This window comes from Sphaeramia orbicularis, chromosome 17 (assembly GCF_902148855.1).
Source record: "Sphaeramia orbicularis chromosome 17, fSphaOr1.1, whole genome shotgun sequence".
NCBI lineage: Eukaryota > Metazoa > Chordata > Actinopteri > Kurtiformes > Apogonidae > Sphaeramia > Sphaeramia orbicularis.
In genome coordinates this window covers 19,251,474-19,275,973 of record NC_043973.1, presented here as the reverse complement: position 1 = coordinate 19,275,973, position 24,500 = coordinate 19,251,474, and the positions used below count along the sequence as shown (strand labels likewise).

General features: G+C 36.9%; 1 protein-coding gene across 2 annotated transcripts in view; it reads right to left on the bottom strand.

Annotated features, from left to right (window-relative positions):
- LOC115437591 (rap guanine nucleotide exchange factor 4-like) overlaps positions 1 to 24,500 on the bottom strand; it is a 36,942-nt gene that overhangs the window by 4,775 nt on the left and 7,667 nt on the right. The window contains exons 4-22 of one of the 2 annotated variants that reach the window (XM_030160870.1): positions 23,551 to 23,697; positions 17,565 to 17,637; positions 17,182 to 17,237; positions 15,846 to 15,952; positions 15,602 to 15,723; positions 13,955 to 14,138; positions 13,177 to 13,261; positions 11,397 to 11,457; positions 11,212 to 11,288; positions 10,558 to 10,704; positions 9,315 to 9,409; positions 9,125 to 9,210; positions 7,445 to 7,523; positions 5,371 to 5,521; positions 5,179 to 5,267; positions 3,878 to 3,905; positions 2,763 to 2,838; positions 2,508 to 2,654; positions 1,448 to 1,545 (exon numbers count right to left, since the gene is read on the bottom strand). In XM_030160870.1, coding sequence (XP_030016730.1) covers positions 1,448 to 1,545; positions 2,508 to 2,654; positions 2,763 to 2,838; positions 3,878 to 3,905; positions 5,179 to 5,267; positions 5,371 to 5,521; positions 7,445 to 7,523; positions 9,125 to 9,210; positions 9,315 to 9,409; positions 10,558 to 10,704; positions 11,212 to 11,288; positions 11,397 to 11,457; positions 13,177 to 13,261; positions 13,955 to 14,138; positions 15,602 to 15,723; positions 15,846 to 15,952; positions 17,182 to 17,237; positions 17,565 to 17,637; positions 23,551 to 23,697 — 1,908 coding nt within the window. Of the gene's footprint in view, positions 1 to 1,447; positions 1,546 to 2,507; positions 2,655 to 2,762; positions 2,839 to 3,877; positions 3,906 to 5,178; positions 5,268 to 5,370; positions 5,522 to 7,444; positions 7,524 to 9,124; positions 9,211 to 9,314; positions 9,410 to 10,557; positions 10,705 to 11,211; positions 11,289 to 11,396; positions 11,458 to 13,176; positions 13,262 to 13,954; positions 14,139 to 15,601; positions 15,724 to 15,845; positions 15,953 to 17,181; positions 17,238 to 17,564; positions 17,638 to 18,289; positions 18,799 to 23,550; positions 23,698 to 24,500 lie in introns of those variants that run through there. The other variant, XM_030160871.1, reaches the window with a different exon arrangement.

The window sequence follows — 24,500 nt, the reverse complement described above, 5'->3', positions numbered from 1 at the left end:
CAGTACGTTTTCGGTTTTGAAAGCCACAGTTCGTTTTTTTTTCCAATTTGGTACGGGAAGAAAGAAAACCCCTCAAAATGTCTTTAATGTATTTCTTATGAATTTTTGAACATTTTTCCCCCAATTTTTGGAGACAACAGAATATGGAAAAATAGGAATAATATAATTCTGCTGCTATAAATTAAATAGAAAATAAAATAAATAAAATATTACTAAATGTACTTTAAACATTAGTATTGCACTTTTCCCTGAAAGGTAGTTTTAAACAAACAACAAAAATCTAATCCCAGTTCTGTCAGTTCACATTCTGCATTAAAATAACAACAAAATTCCACATGAAATGCAACATTAACAAGAGGACAAACTAGTATTCTGTTTAAACAAACTTAAGAGCAACATTAACAAGAAAATTAACCGAATTATTTATTTTAGGACAGTGAACAAACTATTTAGGCCACTTTGTGTATTTGTGTGTGTGTGTGTGTGTGTGTGTGTGTGTGTGTGTGTGTGTGTGTGCAGGGTGGCATATATGACAAAATATAGATATCTGCAGCAGGTATTGATTACAATTAGGCACAAATGAAACATGAATGACAATGTAAAGAAAAACAAAGGAAAAGAAAAAAACATAAATGTAGATGACCACTTCTGAATGCTTATTGCATTAAAAGTTTAATCATGGGACTCCATCTCTTCGTAAATAGCTTTCCCTGAATTCTAAGTACATTTGTGATTTGCTCCATCTGATAGATTTTCCTCACTTTCTCAATCCAAATGTTATATGTGGGAGGTTCAGGTTTCAACCACTTGATAGTGATGCATTTAATGGCTGCCGTTAGTAAAAAAGGTATTTTCAGTTATTTCCCTCTAAACTTTCTGGGATTACACCTAAAATACCAAACTTTAATTCTTGAGAAAATGTTTGGTTGAAAACTGCGTTCACAGCAGCAAATATATCACCCCAGAATGGTCTGACATTAGGACACATCCATAATATGTGGGTATGGTTCCCCAAGTGAGCCCCACAGTTTCACCAACAGGTACTGGGGTTCACAGGGTTCATTTTTGAAATTAACTCCAGTGTCCTGAAAAATCTTGTGACAATTTTCCATTTGAACTCTCTCCATGAACTAAAATTAGTGACCATATGGGGTTCAGAGCATATATCTGCCCACACCTCATCTGGTATGTGTGCGTTAATTTCCAATTCCCATCTACATTTTATGTTAGAACTGTTATTAACTTAAGTTTGAAAGTGCTTGGGACACATGCAGTTTTGAGGGAGGTGCTATGTACAATCTGCTGGAAAACACCCTTTAAGACATCAATAAATACTGCACAGAACCCAAAAGCTTTTTGACTTTTTCCCCTTATCTATAAATAATTATAACAGAAGCTAATGTACTGCAACCTCATGTGATACAAGTGTAAAACATTCCTCTCCTACCAGACCGCTGAGCTGGTCTCGAGGACATGCAAACAATCGTCCGTTGATGCTCAGAGTGGAAAATACTGACACGTCATTAGGCTTCAGGATTTCTTTTTCTGCAAAAAAAAGAGATGAATTTGAGTTTCACCATCGGATATGTTACTGCAATAGCTTCAATACTTGATACTGTGAAAAATATAGCCATATACATATACAGTTGCGGAAAAAATTATCAGACCACCCTTGTTTTCTTCAATTTCTTATTCATTTTAATGCCTGGTACAACTAAAGGTACATTTGTTTGGACAAATATAATGATAACAACAAAAATAGTTCATAACAGTTTAATTTCAGAGCTGATATCTATTCATTTTCCATGTTTTCTTGGTAATAACCAAAATCACTTAAGTTCGTACATCAATAGCTATGGCATTGTACTGACAAAAACAGTGCTTTTAGACATTCCATGTTTTCTTTTCTGCCTGTTTTAGTCACATGATACACACAGGAGTTAGTACTTGATTGCAGAACCATTCTTTTTGATGACTTTTGATGGTCTAATAATTTTTTCCGTGACGGTACTGTACAGATTCAATAAATGTTGCAGTGTGTACATATAATATTTTAGTTTATTTTACACTGGTTTGTGCATAGTGGAACATACCAATTTATTAAATAATTATTATGAGTAGGGCAAATATATTAGTGTGGTGGCAGTTTCTCTGATAATAATGAACAGGAAATTGTCTTTCTGTATTTCTATTCTTGACCATTTGATTCACTTCTCATTCTTTGATGAGCAAATAAGTGAGTGTTTTTGGATTTATGGACTGTTTATACTTTATGTTGAATGTGTGATGACTTATTGTGTTTTCTCATTCAACATCTTGGCATCACGTTCTGTATTTTCACTTTAACATATTGTTGTCACAGTCTGATAGTCCATAAATAAACTCAATCTTCCATTTATGTTATGTGAGTTGATTTACTCGTTTGTAATAGTCCATAAATGATATATTATGAACAACACTACAGAAGAATTTGAGCTGTTTGACGGCATTTTAAATAGCATTCTTACCTCCAGCAGAGTTGAGGTGGACCAGTAGGAGCTCGTCAGTGGTGCCAAGTTTGTCTGTCACAGCGCTGATCACTTCCCTTCCTGTTGCAGCCACGGCGACCCGGATGGTGGTATATGTGTGATCACTGCAGTACACCTTTAGTAGGACTAGACACACATACAAAAAGTTAAACGTAATAATACAGTAGGTGAGGAGACTGTCAGATTAGAGTATGATCATCTAGCTAACAGTTATTAGGAACCACATCAACTTACTGTCATCTTGATTCCTAATGGGCTGTTTCTTCTGAAGCCTTTCCTCCCCGTTGCTGAACTGTCGTATTAGGGTCTTCTGTTGAATTATAAGATGCAGTGTGTGGTCAGCATATGTGTAATGGACCACAACATTTTACACAGCCAAAAAAAAAAAAAAACTGAAGAAAGAAAATTGGTAAGATTTTTCTGCATTGACTAAAATGTTCTTTAACTGATGCGCTGTAGAGCTTCTCATTTCTTAAACAATCATAAGTTTGATAGAGAACATAAAGATTGGACTGTTTTTCAATAATAAAAAAAAAGGTCATGTGGTCTGATGAGTCCAGATTGACCTTGTTCCAGACTGATGGTCCATCGGGGTTAGAATACAGGGTGGGGAAGCAAAATTTACAATGAACATTTAGTTGTTTTTTCTCAGCAGGCACTACGTCAATTGTTTTGAAACCAAACATATATTGATGTCATAATCATACCTAACACTATTATCCAAATCTTTTCAGAAACTTTTGCCCATATGAGTAATCAGGAAAGCAAACGTCAAAGAGTGTGTGATTTGCTGAATGCACTTGTCACACCAAAGGAGATTTCAAAAATAGTCGGAGTGTCCATAAAGACTGTTTATAATGTAAAGAAGAGAATGACTATGAGCAAAACTATTAGGAGAAAGTCTGGAAGATACTATTAAAGAAGAATGGGAGAAGTTGTCACCCGAATATTTGAGGAACACTTGCGCAAGTTTCAGGAAGCGTGTGAAGGCAGTTATTGAGAAAGAAGGAGGACACATAGAATAAAAACATTTTCTATTATGTCAATTTTCTTGTGGCAAATAAATTCTCATGACTTTCAATAAACTAATTGGTCATACACTGTCTTTCAATCCCTGCCTCAAAATATTGTAAATTTTGCTTCCCCACCCTGTAAAGGTGGTTACCCATCATGCCTAGTGCCTACGGTACATCTGGACTAGGTTCAGCAATGTTATAAATGTTGTGATATTGCATAAGGTTATTGAAATAATGCCAGAGTGAATATGTGCTGTAATCAAAGCGAAAGAAAAAAAATGTGGGAGTTATTTTCTAGCCAGGCTGTGTATAAATACAGCAGATTAGACCCACCTTTTTTATGGATTTGGCTTCTTCTGAACTGTAAAGAGCAGAATCAAAAATACTGTTCAGTAAGTTGAACTGACAAACCTTAGAGCTCAAAGTATCATGGATTAAAGCAGTGGTTCCCAACCTTTTTTGGCTCATGACCCCATTTTAACATCACAAATATCTGGCGAACCCAGACATTCAAAACAGGGACTTTTTTTTTTTTTGCAAAAATTAATTTGTTTTTATCCTAATTTGATAATAGTTTGCTATACTATGTTGCAAATAAACATTTATTTTCAACAACATTTAGTCTATATAATGTATATTATTATGGACGGAGGCAGAAAAGCCAAGTGGAGATTACTGCACAAAGTGAGAATTTTATTTTCCTTGGTCAGGATATGTACAGCCAGTCCAGCTTGTATTTACAAGGCTGACGATTAATACTGAAGGTTATTATCGTTAATGAAAACTAATGAAATGACAAAAACTATAATTGTAAAAACATTTTTGTTAACTGAAATAAATAAAAACTATAATTAAAAGAAAAAAACGATAACTAACTGAAACTGTATTGTGTGTTTGCAAAACTAACTAAAACGTATAAAAATTATGGATAAAATTCCCTTCGTTTTCATCTTTGTCCATGTCGGATTGATATAAAATCGATTTATTTCCCTCAAGCAATTTTAGCTGCTGGCACCGTATGATATTTATCGTCACTTGTGGTTTACAGTTGTCTTCTGGTCCCCACTCTACCTGGAAACATGGAGACTAAAGTTGGGAGAAAGCAGCAGAGTCTTGACTGGGATTTATTTGAATACGACAGAGAAGAAGAGAAAAGATACGACAAAACTAAAATTAATACTAAAACTAAACTAAAACTGAGCATTTAGAAAAAAACGAAAACTAATAAAAACTAGCAAACCTGCTCTAAAAATGAATTAAAACTAACTGAATCAGAGAAAAAAAAAAAAACTAAACTATAATGAAAAATCCAAAACTATTATAACCTTGTACTGAACAAACAATAACTCCAACTATGAAAGAGCTGCAGCATCTGAAACTGACCACAATGAACATTTGAAAGATATACAGTACCACAGTGCTTCAGTTTCAGCTTCAGAGTTTGTCATGTTTTTTATGTATTGTGATTGTCTCTCTCAACTCACCATGTATTCTTTATTAGTAAGTTATTTATTTTTTTCTATCAATGACTAGAAAGTTCAGGTGACCCCACTTGAATTCCAGGCGACCCCACATAGGGTCCTGACCCCAGGTTGAAAATCACTGGATTAAAGTTTAACTGCTTTGAAACTTACTGTAATTTCACTATTTTCTCCAGGTCAGGAACCAAGTCTTTCAGGGCTCTGAGCATCCGGGAATCATTGGATAAACTCCCATACAACTCCTATAAAGATGAAGGACCAGACTGTGAGATTCATATCATGTGTGCATTCCCAGAAATATTACTCTATGTGTCAGCATCTTGAAGCTCAGCCTCCAATACCCACCTCCAAGAAGGAAACTGTAGCAGGCTCCTCTTGTATCAGGTATGTGTGTACACTAGCCCAGCGGAGGGTCAGAATGAGGGCCCTCCTCTTACTGTTGACTGCGTATTCCAACCTCTCCTGCTCAGACCCAGGCGGAGACGCAGCATGGTAGGTGCACACAAGGTTAAAGATATACACAGACTGATGGAAGTGTACAAACAGGCAGTGATAGATGCTGGTGTTATACCGCAGTGCTCCAAATCTGGACCAGCAAAGCAGAAATCACATAATCTCATTGCTGAATTCTGATGTGCCTTGAGGTACAGACGCTGCAATGACTGCTCAATGCTGACTAGACTGCACTTTTAATGCCTATGCTGAGCTGGGAAAAAAGGACATTTAAGTATCCTGCTCCTTTTGCTTGGAATCAGTTACCTCAAATGTAGGGAGTTGGTCTCATTGGAAGCAACTGATTCTCAAGCAAGTATATCAGGCTGCAGATATTTAGCTATGGCTCCTATTCATATTCATATTAATGGTTTGTGTCTGCAGCTAATTTTTATCTTTAAACTGTTATGTTTATTTTCTGTATCTACATATATACTTCTCGTCTAAAACCTTGTTAATTTAATAGAAGTAAAAAGAAAAAAAATGCAACTTCTCTGAAAAAAAAAAAAAATCTTTAAAAGGTAAGGGTCTCATTTACTTCATTACTTTAAATATGTTTATTACTAGGAATTTAAGTTTTGTTTCTCTTTGCCCCTGTTCCTGCCTCACCAGATTCTTGATCTATCATGTGCAAATTATTTTAATGCACTTAAGTTAATATCACCTGATATTAAACAGTACAGAGTCTTGAAGTCCTGATTTGGAAAAAATATGTCAACAGTGAGAGACAAATATTTTTTTAAATCCCATCTGAATCTCTTAATCTGTACTATCAACTACACATATAATGTATGTCTGTTTAAACTGTAACTGTACAAGTCAAGAAAGTTGCAGTTTGTGGTAAAGTAATATCAGTAATATCTTGTTTTGTGTGAAACAGCTCAGTAGACTGCATCACTATACGTCGCCAATGCTAACATGTCCATTATCTTGCCATATTTCATATTGTTTCTACAGAGGGAGGTGAAAAAGTATTTAAAAAGGTGAAAGTCACAACAAATCTGGTCATGTTGAAGCTGCAGAGACACCTTCAGTAACTAAGAGGAAGAAGGTTACAATGATGTCACTTCCACAACAGGCTGTGTTATGTATTTTCAGTCTGATACTTCCAAGTTTTTTTCTTGACATGCAAAATTATCTTTTAAAATGATAAACAAGACCAAAAAGGACTTATTTTATTGTCTCTCACCTTTACTGTATGTACAATTCAACTTTGTTTTTCCTAAATGAGGTCCTGTGGGGCCAGAACCAGAAAGGACAGGACATCACCTTTCTATGCTCACAGAAATACAGAAATAAAACCGTGTGTTTGTGCATCAACACAATGACACTTCCTCCAAGGTTAAATACAGCATTTCATCTATTCTGTTAGAGATTTGACCTTTGAATTACAAACAGCCTTATATCTTATTCAATGGTATTTATCAGCGAGGATTTCAGCCTCTCCTTAGATGCTATGATGCTACTGTGCTGTGTTTTTATATTATCTATAATAATTAGCAAAGTGCTGAATGCACAAAGCGCAACTACAGCCAGGATTTTGAGGTTATGCAAAAACAATGACTCAGCCTATATTGAGCCTTAGTTTTAATGCAGCTCTTCCACACTTACACAACAATGACGTAGACAATAAGAAAAGCGCTTCACAGCTGGGATTACAGCCTGTTATTATGGTGTGAAGAGAAGATGAGCACTCAGCAGCAGTTCATTAGTGCTGGATGGTCAACTGCTGTTTCAGCTCTTCTACTCGAAAGATGGCGACTTACACAATCCAAGGTGTAGTCCTTTCACCACTGCTATGGTATGTAGCAAACAACAGACATTATTATCCACGCCAACAGCAAATAGAATATTCTGGATAAATATGGTGACACATCTTGGAAATAGAAAGAGGTAGCGAACGCTGAGAGCAAACAGGAAAGGATATTGCGCCATGAGCAGAGGGCACAGCTGGCTGTTTGGCATGAAGACACAATGCATGAGGGCAAAATCATCCACTGCAGGGTCTAAGAGATGAGGAAAAACACAGAGAGAGAGAGAGATATTGAGGAAAGAGGAAATCAAACATACAAGACAGTAAAAAAAAAAGTAGAAAACAGCTATAGCAGGGGTGTCAAAGTCATTTTAGTTCAGGGGCCGCATTCAGCTAAATTTGATCTGAGGTGGGCCGGACCAGTGAAATAAAAACATAAAAATAATGTCAACACCAAACTTTTCTCTATGTTTAAGAGCGAAAAAAGTAAATTTACATTAGGAAAAGGTTTGCATCTACAAACTATCCTTTCAAACAATGTGAGTAATGTGAACAAACTGAAAAAATAAGTGTAATTTTAACAATATTCTGCCTCAGTTTATCATTTACACATGTACATTATAACTTACAGATCACAGTGGATCTACAAACACACAAAACATTTAGTAACAGGCAGAATACTGGTAAAATTGTACTTACTTATCTTAAGGCATTTCAGGTTGTTCATATTTGTTCAGGTTATTCACATTTTTTGCGAAACGATACTTTTAGTGTGAATACATGAAAATATTTACATTTACAAAGAGAAAAATTTGGAGTTGTCATTATTTATGTTATTATGATAGTATTTTACCGATTTGACCCACTTGAGATTGAATTGGTCTGAATGTGGAACCTGAACTAAAAGGATTGCTAATATCTTAGTGTAATTTTTGCTTTTCACATATTCATCCCAAGGGCCAGACTGGACACTTTGGCCCCTGGGCAACGTGTTTGACACCTGTGAGCTATAGTGTCACTCATAAATACTCATTTTGCTCATATTTTTCTGGTCCGACAGAACACTGATTTCACCGTATGCCCAGGTATGTAAATGTATGATACTATGTACATACTGTATGTTTATAGATGTCAACTGGAAGATGCACAGCTTTCATAATTATTACCAGTAGACACTTTTTTTTTGTTTCTTTATTTTTACCATTTACCATGAGGGACATTTAGGATACATTGACCATAAAAAAACCTTTGTGACTAACAAATGGTTTTAGTAATGTGACGAAATGAAAATTGTCCATTTCTCCCATTTATTATGTCACTACTCTTCTTGAGTCCTCAATCTATGGGTCAGAATCTCCACCAGCAGACACTTTTAAAGCCCTCTTCAGACCAAAATGCCCCAAAATATATTTTTTGGAACTTGCAGCTATTTGCTGCCAGTTCACACCGATTTGAATAGCGAGAAACTACATACTTACATCCTGCTGTCACTTTTTTTTTGCTGCATGTACAGTAATGTGAAACATTCTATATTAATCATTTTTCATTCGTTCATTCATTTTCTGAACCCGCTTTATCCTCACTAGGGTCATGGGGGTCACTGGGGCATATCCCAGCTACTTATGGGTGAAGGCGGGGTACACCCTGGACATGTCTCCAGTTCATTGCAGGGCTGACAATCATTTTTCCATTCATCAAATGAATTTCTTAGTGTTTTGCTATCTTGTCTGTGTGTTTTTGTCTATCTTGTCTAAGTGTTTTTCTGAATATCACATACTGTAACTGTAACAAACGTTAATCCTTATATCCTCCAACTCAAACTCATTTATTTTGCTTTCTCATCTGTGAGTCTACCGGGTTCACTGTGATGTATGTCCATCCTCATAGCCTCCAGAAAGTGATCAAGAATCTTCTCTGGTGTTCCTGATATCACAGTGTACCTGTAAACGTTGATGGAGAATATACCTTAGAAGCAGCGTATCTTTGGAAACCCTTCAGAAGAAACAGAATATACAGTTTATCGACAGTATATTTATTCACATACTTGATGCTTCCAAGTGTGGAGGCGCGTGGACTCTTTTCCAACACCAGCACAGCTTGTTCGTGCTCTTTTAAACGCACTGTGTTGGCTTCCACATCCTGTAACACAACAAATCACGCATATACAAATTCAATTACACAACATCATTGTAGGCTAAGTGAGAAAATCTGTAGCCTTGTTTATAAAGCTTAGGAGTTGGGCCTAGTGACAAAAGTGTTAGAATGAATTGGATTTCATAAGAACTTCCCCGTACAGTTAAAACTAGATCCTGGCAAAGACAAAAGTTGCATACAAAGCATATTTTTTTGATGAAAGAGGATTTAAGAGGCTTAAATACAGATTAGGTTGTACATAATATGATAATAATGTCTGTGGTTACAATCTCCCATACTAAACAATACTGGCACAGTCCTAGAGATTTAAGAGATCTCAGTAGTCCCGGAAAAAATGTAACAGTGCTGTCTGACCTTTCATAAGCCATGATCAAACTAGCAATTAGAGAGCTTTCAGTCTCATATTGTGACATATCTTATCTAACCACCGCTGGATGTTTACCCTCCAGGCTAATTATCTAATATCAAATGGATTAAGTACTAAACTACCACCGAGGTAAATAAATAAAGCACATAAACAGAAGTAGAAGTGTGGGAAAAGGCTACTTCATAAGCAAGGCTATGCTTTCAAATACTTCATAGGATGGTTTAAAAGCTTATAATACAGCCAACAGAGATATTTATGACATAAAATAATATTTAGAATCACAGGATAAATCATGTGCACTATGCACCACTAGAGAGTTGTCTCTTTTAATTCCGTTGAACATATATGTAATGACAATAAGGGCATTCTATTCTATTCTATTCTATTCTATTCTATTCTATTCTATTCTATTATGCATATTGATATTACTGTCTATTTTAATCCTTTTCATCTCAAAGATTGCGTTTTGCTTTCCTTTTAAAACAATGAGTCACATTTTGTAAAGGGTCCAGCCTCTTCCCCTGAGATATGTCCTCTGACAATATTTTGAGAATGTTTGCTAATACAGTATGACTCACTATGTTAAAAATGTAATACAGCTGATCGGCCACAGGATGGAGACAGTCATCAGAGTCAGCATCAACAGGCCCAGTCATATTTTACACCTTCTAAATGAGCGGTTTCTTTTTTTCTCTCATGATCTAACGCGTAAGTGCTGACTTTGTGAATACAGTGAATATAATGTGTGCTTTTGAGATCAGTGTACCCTGAGTATCCTGTTGAAGTCCTCCTTATCCACACGAAGGAAGTGGCAGTTGTCCTCTCTTAGCACGATGGAAGCAGCACGGGGCGAATCTGTAACCAGGGCCAACTTCCCGAAGTCATCACCCTCATGCAGCGTACAAACCACACCCTGAGGAACACATATGCATGACTGCACACATGGAAAAACTGGCGTAAAGTAACTAACAGCTCAGAGACAAAAACACAGTGTTCTGGTCTTATGTTAAGCCTTACAGAAATATCATAAAGGACCATGAATGTCCACAAAGGAGATGAATCATCACTGACTGTGGACTGCATGTGTGTGTTTATGTGCATAGAGTGTGAGTATTACAGTACATCTGCCCGTGCAGTGGTTCTGTAGTGTGAATTTGTATCTCCATGCAATCCCTTAAGCTGTTTAATCAGACTGATGAGTCACAGTGAGCTGAGCAGTTTGCCAAAATCCACTGCTGGTGTTTCCCAGCCCCATGGGGCAGCCGCTGCTGGTCTCTCTACATTCACAGCCTCACATATTAATCCATTACAGACACATGAAGTATTAGCAAATGAAGCAGAAAAACAAAACAATGCTCATGTTTCAATGAAGCATAAACATGTAGGTGGACATAAGCCTTCAAGCGCACCCACACCGTACCTTGCCATATATAACCACGTTAACGGAGCCCTTCTGGATGATGTACCATGATGTGCCCTCCTCTCCCTGGTTGAACACTGGAGCACAAACACACAGTACTTAACGGCTGCATACACATACAGTACATCACATTCTGCTGACTGTATACAGAGAAAGATGCATTCTAGCACATAATGTAGACCCACACACGGTTCCAGCTTTTGCATGTGACTCGAAGATCACAACACTCGCCAGTTCCCTCTTCACCTGTAAAACAAAATATACTGTAAGAAAAGGCAGCTCGTACAGGATTTAGATGCTCTGCAGAAATATATGAGGGGCCAGTAAAACACACAGATTAAGGTTTTTAAGGATTTAAAGTGACCTGAGAGAGTTTACAGTCTGTCATCGCAACAGATTTAGGGTTTAGTTTAATGCGATTTTTTTTGGTTTGTGGCAATTTACAGTATGTTTGTATGTTTTAAAGGATTAACACCAGTGAAAAACTTGATTCAGAGGCACCCTGAAGATATTATTAACCAATATTATTAACTACAACATTGTTTCTTGCCTGCTTTTTCTAATCTTGTGTCATCACACAAAAGCAGAAATGAAGAGTAAAATATTTTGTAAAAGAAAAACAAAAAGCTTAAAAGCCCAAGTGAGATGTCTTATACAAATCATTGCTAAACAAGTTAATAACATAGCAATTCCAACTCTCCTACTCCATTAATATTTATTTTAAATAGACAGACCAGAAGAGAAATTATATCTTATAGCAAGAATGGCATCATGAGTAGGCTTTAGCATGAATGTTTTTAGGTTAGTGAGTGTATTTGAGTCTATTTTAAGCTACAGAAGATTGTGTAACATGTTTTTTCTCTGTCACTAAAAAACTAATATAAATTGGGAGTTAAATGGTGAGGGAGTGCATATTGCCTCTCTGCAGTAACTCAGCTGTTGGTGACTGCAGATATCTGACCATCCAGTAAATATGCTTTTACACAGATGTCTTGTTGAGACAATGGCACAAATTCAAATACTAGAGATCTGTTATAAAGTGGTGATACAGGCTGCAGTGGTGCAAAGACTGGCAGGACTTTATAATAGAAATGGGTCATGTAACATACTAGCAATACTGATATAATCTGTTTTATCTGTTCTATTCATTCATTCTATTTGAAAAAAAATCAATTCCCTTAAATACCTTAAAACATCAATATCTTTACACAGGGTTCCTACAGGTTTCTACAAGTTAAATTTAAGACTTTGTAAGACCTTTTTAAGACTATTTCGAACAGAATTTAACACCTATTTCACAGCCATACTGACAAAAATTTGTGACTCATAGAATTTAGGAAAATGCACTTATTTACTCCAACGCCTTGATTCACACCGTTCTGCGTCATTTCTCACCGGGGGGTGCAAAGTTAGTGATAATTAGTTTCTAATCACCTCCGCCAATGAGGTTATGTTTTTGCCTGCGTTGGTTTGTTTGTCTGTCTGTCTGTCTGTCCGTGCTTAAGATAACTCAAAAAGTAATGGACAGATTTGGATGAAAATTTCAGGAAATGTTGATACTGGCACAAGGAACAAATGATTAAATTTTGGTAGTGATCGGGGGGGGGGGGCACAGATCTGCCTTGGCGGAGGTCTGTGCTCTCCGAGTGCTTATCTAGTTTCAATATAAATTGTCAGGTTGGAACAAGTAGAACTGAGTTTACATTTAAACACAATACAGTGAACAAGTTTATAGCAACATAACTTAAGACCTACCATATCAAATTTAATACCTTTTAAAGACTTTTTTAAGGTAATAAATGCAGATTTGTAAATTCAAGGCTTTTAAGACTTTTAAGACCCCACGGGATCCCTGTTTGCAGCAACTACAACCTCTCTCTCTAGTCTTAAAATCCATGATTACATGATCCAATGAACTGAACCCTGCACTGTCTCTTTAAAAGAGACGTCAAGCAGCTGACTCACAGTGTTGGAGAGGTGAGCTAAGGCCTTGATGTGAAGCAGCTCATCGTAGATGATCTCGAGGTCATCCCCTGTCCTCTGACCAGGCCTACAGACACACAGAGGTTAGTCAGAACAGACTCATCGTGTTGAATGTCACCTCTTATTTCACTAAAGTCAAATCACTTTCTACATTCTAATGCAAGTCTAAAGATACCGTGGCAAAAGTCACTACAAATTATTTGTTTGTTTTATTTAATTTGTTTATTCTGTGTCTCCCAGATGTTGGTTTTAGATTACATTTGGTGGGACATTTCTCTGATGTAACAGAAATATAAAAATAAGTATTACAAGTTCAGTGTGCGATATTTAGTGGGGTCTAACAGTGGGGTTACAGACTGCACACAATCACAGTGGCAACAAAAATGCAAAAGTCCCTCAAAACCCTGAACTGCATTTAAATATTATAGGTGATATTAATGCACCTTAATGCTGAAAGTCACCCACAATGAAATAGAAACAGCTGAAAATTCTCATCTGCTGTAGAAATATGAACATGCATCATAGGGAAATGAAACAATATGGGATTGGTTGGTATAAAGCTCATTCTGAAATAAAAATAAAATTATTCCCATTTTCATGTCGATATAAACTGAAAACGTAACTTTTAAAACTACTTTCTACTTCTGCATATTCTGCTTAATCCGCCTAAAATATTACACAATGGCTTTTGAATTATGCCTGAAATAGGAACCAACTATTATCAATTTTTAAGTCACTGTATAAACAAATTTTTACTAACGATTTCCTGAGGATCATGCGCAGCAGTGCGTCCGGGCCGATCTGAGCGAGGAAGAGGATGGTCTCCGGCAGCTCTTCCTCACTCTCCCTCTTCTCGTCCTCACTAGGCAAGGGTGTGTCCTCCTCCTCATCATCAAGAAAACGGTAGAACAGGTACTTGTCCTGGAAACCCAGCTCCTGATCCACTGAAGAGCAGACGAGCACACGGTCAAATACACAACCAAGTACTCGAATGTGCCAACTAGAGCTGTCGTCTTATCTCAAAGCTAAATTTCTTCTTTGAAGTGTAAGAAGTCAACATTAAAGTTTATCCATATTTTATGTTCATGTACTTCAAAGATTCACATTAATTTCCACTCTGGGTTCATACTAGTACTGGAACTGTCATCAGTGATTCAGACTCAATATAAACATGCTTTTCAGAGTCAAACATCAACATATATTTTATCTTTTAATATTAAACTTTCTCGTTCTTTGAGTATCTTTTACTTCTAGTTTCTGTATTTGAAAACATATACAGAGAACATCTACATCATGCATTTGTGACATACTGCATAAAGAACCGCTCTTATGTCACTGAACTCTGTCAGATATTGTTCCATTCTTCAAACCCATATGCTCCCTACTGCACATGCTCTGTTATACTGAAGTCAAAACTGGATGTTTGAGCAAGAAAATGAAATGCATCCAGGGCATGACATGTTGAAACTGTCAAGTATTAAGCTGTGTTATTTTTTCTTGTTCACAGTAAACAAAAAAATAATTTGCATTGGTTTGTGTCTGCCTGATATAGCCATACCTTTTAAGTAACACATTTTTTTTTTCAGAAATATTTTATGTAGTGCTGTTAAACGATTAAAATGTTTAATCAGATTAATCATAGGGTTAATGTGGATTAACTTCGATTAATCAGGATTAAATATCATTCATTTTTAATCTATATTAATCGCGTTTAATTTTGCATGAGCAAACAGACTCAAGAAAGAAGGGAATATATATGCAATTAATGTGTTTGTCACAAGCTGGGCAACGTGTTAGCCGAAGTGCTAACAGAATCCCTGACTAACGTATGCTTTGCGTTAATGTGGTATTTTAAGATGGAAGTGCTTCAGTGAAAACAAAACTCCTTCCTGCAGAGTATGTATAATACTTTATGTCGGTCAACTTTTCTGTCTTGGGTTTATTTGTCCTCATATTTCCATCCAGAGGGCCAATGTGCTGTTGAGCGTCTTCCATCTTTATAGGATAGTTCTGCTGCCTGTCACTACCGGATCAACTGTCCATTTGCGCATGTGTGACGCTAACTCTACTTGGACAAACTGCCTGAAATGCATTGCCAGAGACGTTTAGAGTCATTCTGTGCTGCAGATGGGTTAATTGCGTCAAAATTTGAAATCTGATGGATTAATCCGCATTAACACACTAATTTTGACAGCCCTAATTTTATGATAAAATTTGAGAATGTGCAAAATTTTAAGAGTGTCCAAAAAAGGTTTAAGGGTTTCCGCTACTGTATTACATGAAGAAATTAACTCTCCCCTCTCAGCCCATCACATTACAGATATGTTCACTTGTGTAGCAAATATGAATAGGTGAACATTATACAATAAAGAATGAAAAAAAAACGTATAGGAAAAGTTTTAGTCACCATGGTTAAGGACTCCTTCTTCTAGCAGCGCCTGCCACATCCCAACAGCGTGGGACCGAGTGAGAACACAGGCACTCTGCAACACCAGCCAGTCCACCAGCTCTGTACCGACGCAGCATTGTCTGCCATACAAACAGAAAAACTCTGAGCATGAAATATTTAAGTGAAGGGATACTGTATGAAAAGTGTGGAAAATAAACTATAGTCCTTGTTTCCTAAAGCACACTCATGAATGCACATTTACCTGTACGTCTTCAGGTGGTACTTCCTGTCTCGAATCATGTGTGGGGCTCTGGACAGGATGGCATTGCGAAGAACCTTCCCTGCTCTCTGTAGCTTTTCTGAGGGAATCTAGAAAACGGCAAAATAATGTACAGAATTTTAACATTAACAGGCCTTTTCCATATATATATAATACACTAACTATATGGACAAAAAATATTGGGACAAATTAAACTCAGGTGTTCCATTGCTAACATGGGGATGGGCCACAACATTAAATAAACCAAAGTCATAATATAATTTTATATTGTGACAAATATAATTGTGGAAAAGTAATATTTCATTTTAGGGTTAATTTTGTATATAGCGTTATCTTCATTTAAAAAAGAAATGGTTCAGAGTTACACTTAAAACTGATTTTTTTATGTTCTATCAATAGATTTCTGAGATATTTGTCACATTTTGACCATAAACAATTCTTTAAAGTACACAAGTAACTGAAAGAAAAGTTAGTAAGTTATATAGAGATATATAATTTAACATTTATCATGATGAATACAGACAACAGGTGACATGAATACTTTTATCAGGATAATACTTAATCTACTAATACTATAATCGGAAGTCCCTTGAGGTGTAGGTGATGCGTCCCAATACTTTTGTATTTTTACAACATATATGTTTACTGAAGACTAGTATCTGAGTAAGATTCATGAAAGTATTTATTTAAACCCCAGATAGCACCTTTTCATATGGGATTGTACAGGCAAGAAAATGTCAATATTGAATATTACTGAATATGTAAAAATCCTGCAAATAATACTCATAGTTGTAGCTGCATGTAAACACGGAGCACATAGAAGCTCATGGATCCTAAACAAATCACACCTGCACCTCACACAGAGAGAAAGAGGGCAGATGTGTGCACATACAAAGCTCCTGTTCAAAACAACAAAGGAAGCCTTGCTAATTGACCAGATGGGATCTTTCTTCTACGTGCATACATTAGCTAATATTAGCATAACTACAGAGGATCACATCTGTGAGTCATCACTTGTATCTACTCAGAGAAACACACACCTACAAAATCCATCTCGGCATTCACAAACATGAAAGTATGCAGCGCTATATGATCTGTAGTCTGCTGCATCCTCTCTACAGGTTTAACAGTATACATAGTGCTTTTCTTTTTGTTCGTTAAAAAAGAAGTCCCCTCTGACTGACATGCATCATCTACTTCTTACATGAAGTTTAATATATTAGTATGTTTTATGACATGATTAGAGACAAATCATACTTCCTGGCTACAGTGTACTGGTCTTCAGTTTGGTTCATTCTAGTTCATTTTATGAATCTACCTTGTTGTGAACTTTGTTTGCAGAGTCTGAGTTCATGTTGTCTTTATCTGTGAGTCCTGTAAGAGAAAAAATGTTCATTTGAATATTGTTTTACATAACAGATCCATTTAATTCTCAAAAACATAACATGATAAAATGTAAGCTGTGCGTAGTTGTATTTAGAGGAGTGAAAACGTAAAACATTTGACAACAAACACATAAAAAAACTGAAATAAAGCCATAAATTGTACTAAATGGATTATGAAAAGTAAAAAATAAAGAAAAACTGTTCCTTCCTAAGTTAGTTTGTGATCAGTTTCATTCTCCCTGCCAACTGTACAGTAACACAGACCCATTCATTCCCAGTATTTCATTCATCGGTGTGTTTGTGTGTCTTCACTCACTGTCATTGTTGGATCCACTCTCCATAGCTCCATAAGGAGGGGCCAAAAGTCCAGCCAGGCTCTGTCGATACTTCTGTAGGACAGACAACTCACATCAGGGTCCACTGCAAACTTAAACACATACACATCTAACAGTTTAATGTATTGTGTGTTAGGCCTCTGCATCTGCATCACACACATTGCAAGTGTCCCTTTAAAACAAAGCCCTTTGTACAACCAAGATCATTTACATGCTGAACAACTAACATTATGTAACACACACACACAAACAGCAGCAGCAGCATTTAAAACCGGGTTAATGAGAGTAGCTGAAGTCACTAAACATGTACAGATGCTGCGCTTACAGCTGTTAAGAACAAATATATTTGCATTCGTAAAACTGAAACACTGAAAAGTACCATTTCTCTTGTGCAAGGTTATTACCAAGCTACCCATGGCTTCTGAGGACTGTCATGAGCACAAGCACTTCCACAGAGAGACAGAGAGAGCATCTGTTTGATCTGAAGACACTAACACTCGCCCTGACTGTTTTTCTTACACACACACGCACACACACAACCAACACAGTCATTGCACTAAGGTCAAACATTAGGATGAACCACAAGTTGAATTTCATTTTGTGATAAGTCTAATAAAAACAGAGTAAACAAAAGACAACACACTAGAATGACAAGCTGTATGTTTCCGCAGAGTGCACACTGGTACTGTGAAAAAGCCAGACTCACCTGAGGTAACACACTCAACTGCCTAATGCTCCAGGGACTGAATCCCCAGAGAGCTGCCCTCTGCTCCTTTACAACTCACACACACGCCACCGGATAGCATCCTGCTCAAAACAAGACGCTCTCTCTCTCTTTCTCTTCCTCTCACCCCCGTCGCCCCACTCGCCCTCTCTATCTCTCACCCTCCCTCTCTCGCTGCGATGGAGCCAAGAGCCTGACCACTTTCCTTCACAGGTTACCACGGTGATGTGAGTATCTGTATGATCAGGCTACTCCAGTGCAGAGAAAGAGAGAGGAGAGAGGGAAAGCAACACAGGGAGGAAGAAAGGAGTAGTGAGGGTTAGGATGGAGAAGGAGGAGGGCATGGGGCGGGGGATGGAGGCTGGCAAAAGACACAACATGTCCAAGGAGAGAGGAAGTAGAGTGGATTAGGGAGGGTGAAAAGGACAGAGGAATAAATCGGGGAAGAGAACTCACAATACCAGTCAGTCCTGAATCACTGGAGGTGAACGCTCGATATTCTGTAAATTCACAATCTGGTTTTCATTCTATTTAAGGAACAAGATTTTTTTTTCTCTCATCTTTTCATCAAACGCATGACTGGTGTCTAGTCCACACAAAAATCACTCACATTAGTCCACTCACACACTGGTGGAAATGAAACACAAAGATCCTTTTACAACCAACTTGAGTAAGATTGAAAAAGGACAACCCCAGGCTATGGGTTCTGCTTCATGTCTGTTTTCCTAAAATAGACAGCAGAGAGGGAGTCTGAGTGCACTTAGCCCACAAGCAAACATACTACAAGCCCAATAATAGGAGAGCACACACCCTTTAATATGTAATTACTGTTGTATCTCACACATGTTCCTGAAATATCATACCAGTATCAGCAACTTAATTTCTCTGTACACACAACTCTTCTTACTGACATCTTTACACCAGATAGACCAGTGGTTCCCAACCTTTTTTTGGCTCATGACCCCATTTTAACATCACAAATTTCTGGCGACCTCAGACATTCAAAACGGACACTTTTTACTCTTGGAGATGTCTTATCGGGGCCAGGTGGGCGAATAAATCTTTCCATTCTCTGTTTGGTCCGGTTCTCTGACTGTGACTGTGTCTGGGCAGGTTGAAGCGTAGTAACACATTCAGTCACATGATCAGGTCAATCAAGACATACCCTCTCAGATATTATATCCTGCATTTTATTTTAACTTGATTTTTATTAGGAAAAGTGTGTGGTGTTATAATTATCATAAAATATATACTGAATCATTAAAAAATATTTTTTAGTAATAATTTTGTTTTTATTTTTATCAGTTACTTGAAATTTCAGGCGACCCCATTTGAATTCCAGGCAATCCAATGGTTGAAAAACCCTGGGACAGACAGTAACATTGTTTACTGATGCTGAGAGCAAAACTATGGCTATTTTTAGAGATTCGTCTTTACCCACAGACCGTACTCACTGTCACATGAATGATCTGGTACTTTAGACAACATTAAGGCTGCATGGTAAAAGGAAAAGATGAAGTGTGCATATTAGCTCTACAGGTTCTTTCTGTTTTTAAAAAAACTCACTGGACAAAATACACTCATTATCATCATTTTTTTTGTTGTATTTTCTATCTTTTGCATTCATCGCAGTTACCCACGCTTATCACATTGAAAATGGTCAGCACTTTTCAGTACTACTGTTTCCTCAGTTGTGACTTGGTTACTTCCTTCTTGTGCTAACATCAGTTCTGGAAATGTGTTGGGATATACACAACCAGTCAAAAGTTTGGACTCACCTGGTTTTTCTTTATTTTTATGACTATTTACATTGTCGATTCTCACTGAAGACATCAAAACTATGAATGAACACATATGGAATTATGTCGTTAAAAAAAGTGTGACATAACTCAAACCATGTTTTATATTTTAGATTCTTCAAAATAGCCACATTTTGCTTTTATTACCACTTTGCACATTCTTGGTATTCTCTCGATGAGCTTCATGAGGTAGTCACCTGAAATGTTTTCCAAAAGTCCTGAAGGAGTTCCCAGTGATGCTGAGCACTTGTTGGTCATCTGCAGTCCATCTCATGTCATTTAAATGAGAAGGTGAGTCCAGATTTTTGACTGGTAGTGTATAACACATTAAAAGTCTTTCACCATCCATCCACTACTACTCATCAAAATAGCTACTGACACTTACAGGTTCAATGTGTAATATTTTGCTAAATCTAACAAAAATGTATGATAATAATACACTTTATTTCTACAGGACCTTTCAAAACCAGAGTTACAAAGTGCTTACAAAACAAAATACTCCAGAATATAAGAAAAGTGACCAGCAAAAGAGAACAGTAAAGAACAAAAAGAAAAAAAAAAGACATTAATATAATAATAATTCAAATGAAAAATGACAATTAAAATGAGGCACTGACTGATCTGATACTGAGGTTGTTCAACAGTGTTGGAGCTAGAACAGAAAAAGTACAATTGCCCAACTCAATCCCTTCTAACCCCGTTAACATGGATATTACGCTACAAAATAGAAAAAAAGGCAGAACAGGAAGTCCATTCTGACCTGCTGTAGATACTAGAGGTCATCCCACAATGGATTTTTAAAGGCTGATAATGCAATATTGGTAGTTCGGAGAGAGAGTGTAAATCAGCTGATACCCCCCCCCCCCCTCCCCCCCCAATCCTTCATCAAACAAATTCAGCACTGCCAGGAATTAATCATGTTTGACTTTATGAGAGACTGAATAACTGTTGAACTAACCCTCAAGCTTTAAGTAATTAATCAGTAAATCCAGAACTGAAAATCCAACTATGAGGCACAGACTTGTGTTTTTGTGCTTCCTTCAAGGTCAGTATTTACATCGGAGACACTTCATATTAGCCATCGGCCAAATTGTGACCAAATTTTGCCAATAATTTGTAATAAGCTTGCAAAAGGTCTAATTGATACTAAATAAGGGTCATAGTCTATAAGATACAGTTGAGGAAAAAATTATTAAACAACCCTTGTTTTCTTTAATTTCTTGTTCAGTTTAATGCCTGGTAGAACTAAAGGTACATTTGTTTGGACAAATATAATGATAGCAACAAAAATAGCTCATAACAGTTTAATTTAAGAGCTGATATCCAGCCATTTTCCATGTTTTCTTGATAATAACCAAAATCACTTCAGTTCTTACATCAGTAGCTATGGCACTGTACTGACAAAAACAGTGCTTTCATTCCATGTTTTCTTTTCTGTCTGTATTAGTCACATGATACACACAGGAGTTTGTACTTAATTGCATAACCATTGTTTTTGATGACTTTTGATGGTCTAATAATTTTTTCTGCAACTGTATAAATGGTGTATTCCAAGATATTGTTATCATGACACATGTTACCTCTGAAGAAAACATATTATATTCCATTTCTGCAGTTAGATCCTCTTAAACACCCCATAAATGTTACACACTGTACCTTTAATGTAGGCAAGAGAGGTTAGTTTATTTATATGAACTATTTTATACCCAGTGGTGTTTAAGTCCTGAACAAAATGCAAAAAATAACACAGATGGGAGGTAAAAATCATACACTTCTTTATCACTGAGTGCAGAACTGTATTATACATTTGAAGTGAAGTGTTGTGCCCTTAAGCATGCCTCAAGGTTGGAGTTTGACATGCTGAAATGACATTTGGCAAGAAAATCACAACTTTTATGTAATCTAAGTCAGAGCTCCACGTGGATAGAGAGAGGTGAACATATGTCTTTCAACAAACTGAAATAAAACATCATGAAACTATTTTCAAAGTCATGTATGAAACAGTACAGAAGAACTGAGCTGCATTTTAATCTCAAAGTAAACTGAGCTATTTAGATTAATAGAGAAAAGACAGTAACAGATTGTCAAAACAAAGAGCCAAGCAGGTGCACGAAGTCTTTTGGTCTTAACTATGAAGCTACACTAAATTTTCCCAGCCCTCTGCCAACACTTCCTCCCTGAGAGGGACCCAGTGAATGGAGAGTGTAACCTCAACAAGGAGGCCCACAAACAGGCAGCTACTACGGTGCCAACTCCAAAACAAGATGCCAAAGCTCAGGCCAAAGCCCTGCAGTCGACTGTTAATTCTTCCAGAGGTCTGCTATACTCTGTTAACAGTGACATTTAACAACCTGGACACTGAAGTCACGTGTATCTGGGAGATATTTATGTTTATTTTCTTTTTTATCTGTAAATTAAAAAAGCTTTTTGATGTGCAAAAGGAAAAACACATTGGTAAACAACAATGGCATTTAATATAATGTACAGTCACAGGATAACTAATATTAATGTTATTAAATACCTACATTTATCTAGCAGGAAAATGTCAAAAACTCAATGTTACAGATTTTCTATGTGATGAATGGATTGTTCCTTGAAAAGCAGAGTCTTTAGTATTGTAAAGGGTGCTCTCATGCATCCGAACTGGAAATTTCTTTCAGTTATGGAAATGCATAATGTAATCTGTGTGTCTGTATGTTTAGTTAATGTAGTTGTTCTTTGATTATATCTTCTTCATTGTGGTGCTGGGACTAACACTTGGAAGCAATGTGCAATAACAGCAAGAAGAAGAGATGAGGGATCTCTGTACATCTCCCAACACACTGGCTGAACTACACATGCATTTATTGCTTGGTGTACTCATTCAGTGCATTGCATATTGTTCTGTAAATATTGCACAACATCTAGTGATACAAAAGATTACACTGCACATACACATACTTGGTTTTTCTATTAGTTTACTGTTACTGTATCTCAGGTGCACCTTTTCCTTTAAAGGTACGCATCTAACAAAGGAATAAAAGGCACTGTTGAGGTGGAGAGCCCTCTTGTGGTTAAAGCAATAATTACAATAGAACATTATCTGACAATGTGGGTTTTTAACCAAATTCAAGACTTTATTTATGCAAATCATGTGTGGTCCTAGGCAGATAATGTTTCATGTAATGATATGATTATTATACTAACTTAGGCTAAACAATCTTTTGCTAACTATAAAGAAAAAGACAAATTTAGATTAAGACTGGTAAATAAAGTTAGATAAAATATTCGTGTTCACATTTAAGACAATTTGTAAGGTCTGATACTTGTAAGATATTTTATGTCTGTCTATAGAAACTTGCTAGTGAAACAGAGCTGACGCTGGATCATAAAGCTCCAGGTCATACACACTGTTTTGTATTGTTTTGTTTTTGCCGTCTCTCTCTCTCTTTGTGTGTCTCTTACCTCCCAGAGGCTCTTGAACTCCCTCTGTTCGATGCGCAGCAGTTCACTGGTCTCTCTACTGACAATGGTAGCATGGCGGGGTGTGTTATCCAGGATGGACTCCCCAAACGCCGTACCAATCCCCAAAGTGCAGATGGTGACTGCATCCTGCACACAAACACAATCGACTAAACCACTGAGAATATGTGTGTTAAAGCCAATGACCACATGGGACATATCTACAATTCAAGGCCTAGTAAGGTAAGATGAGCCTCATACTCACTCATCATGAATAGTGTCAATAACGCTGATAAATTAGTCCATTCCTACATATGAGTACAGCAGTAAATGCACGTGTTTTATGTGAACATGCACAATCACATGGAGCGGACACATTAATATATGGTAATTAATGTTAATAAATTCCTATATGGAGGGAGTTTTCTGTATGAAAAACCTCTTTAGGTGTTTGACGTGCTTGAGGAAACATATGTACACGCATACTGACCACTGATTATAACAAATATTCTGCAAACTATTGAAAATTTTCAGCTGGCCAAACTGACATTTCAAATATAGCCACAGAAACTAGGCCACCAATGGCACTTGAGGGCCATATACAGTACATGAAAAGGACATTTTATACTGAACAGGCGTCTTATCGCTGTCTTTCACTGGGAGCAAATCCTCTATATGTTCAGTAAAGCCCTCTTCCACTTTCTCCCATAAAGAGTATCATGTGTAGCAGAAGCATAGATCTCCGAGAAGTTGTTTTCTACGGCATGGCAGCAAAGTGAGGCATCGAGATATGAGCTAATGTACTAGAACAATGTCAGTGCTGATGAAAATAGTACGAGACAATGAGCAGAAAGGGCACTTGTAACGCAGCATGAATTTTAACAGAGGAGGTTATTAAACAAATATTTAGAAGAGAATCACTTGTAAATGGCAAACATAAAAAAAGGCATCTT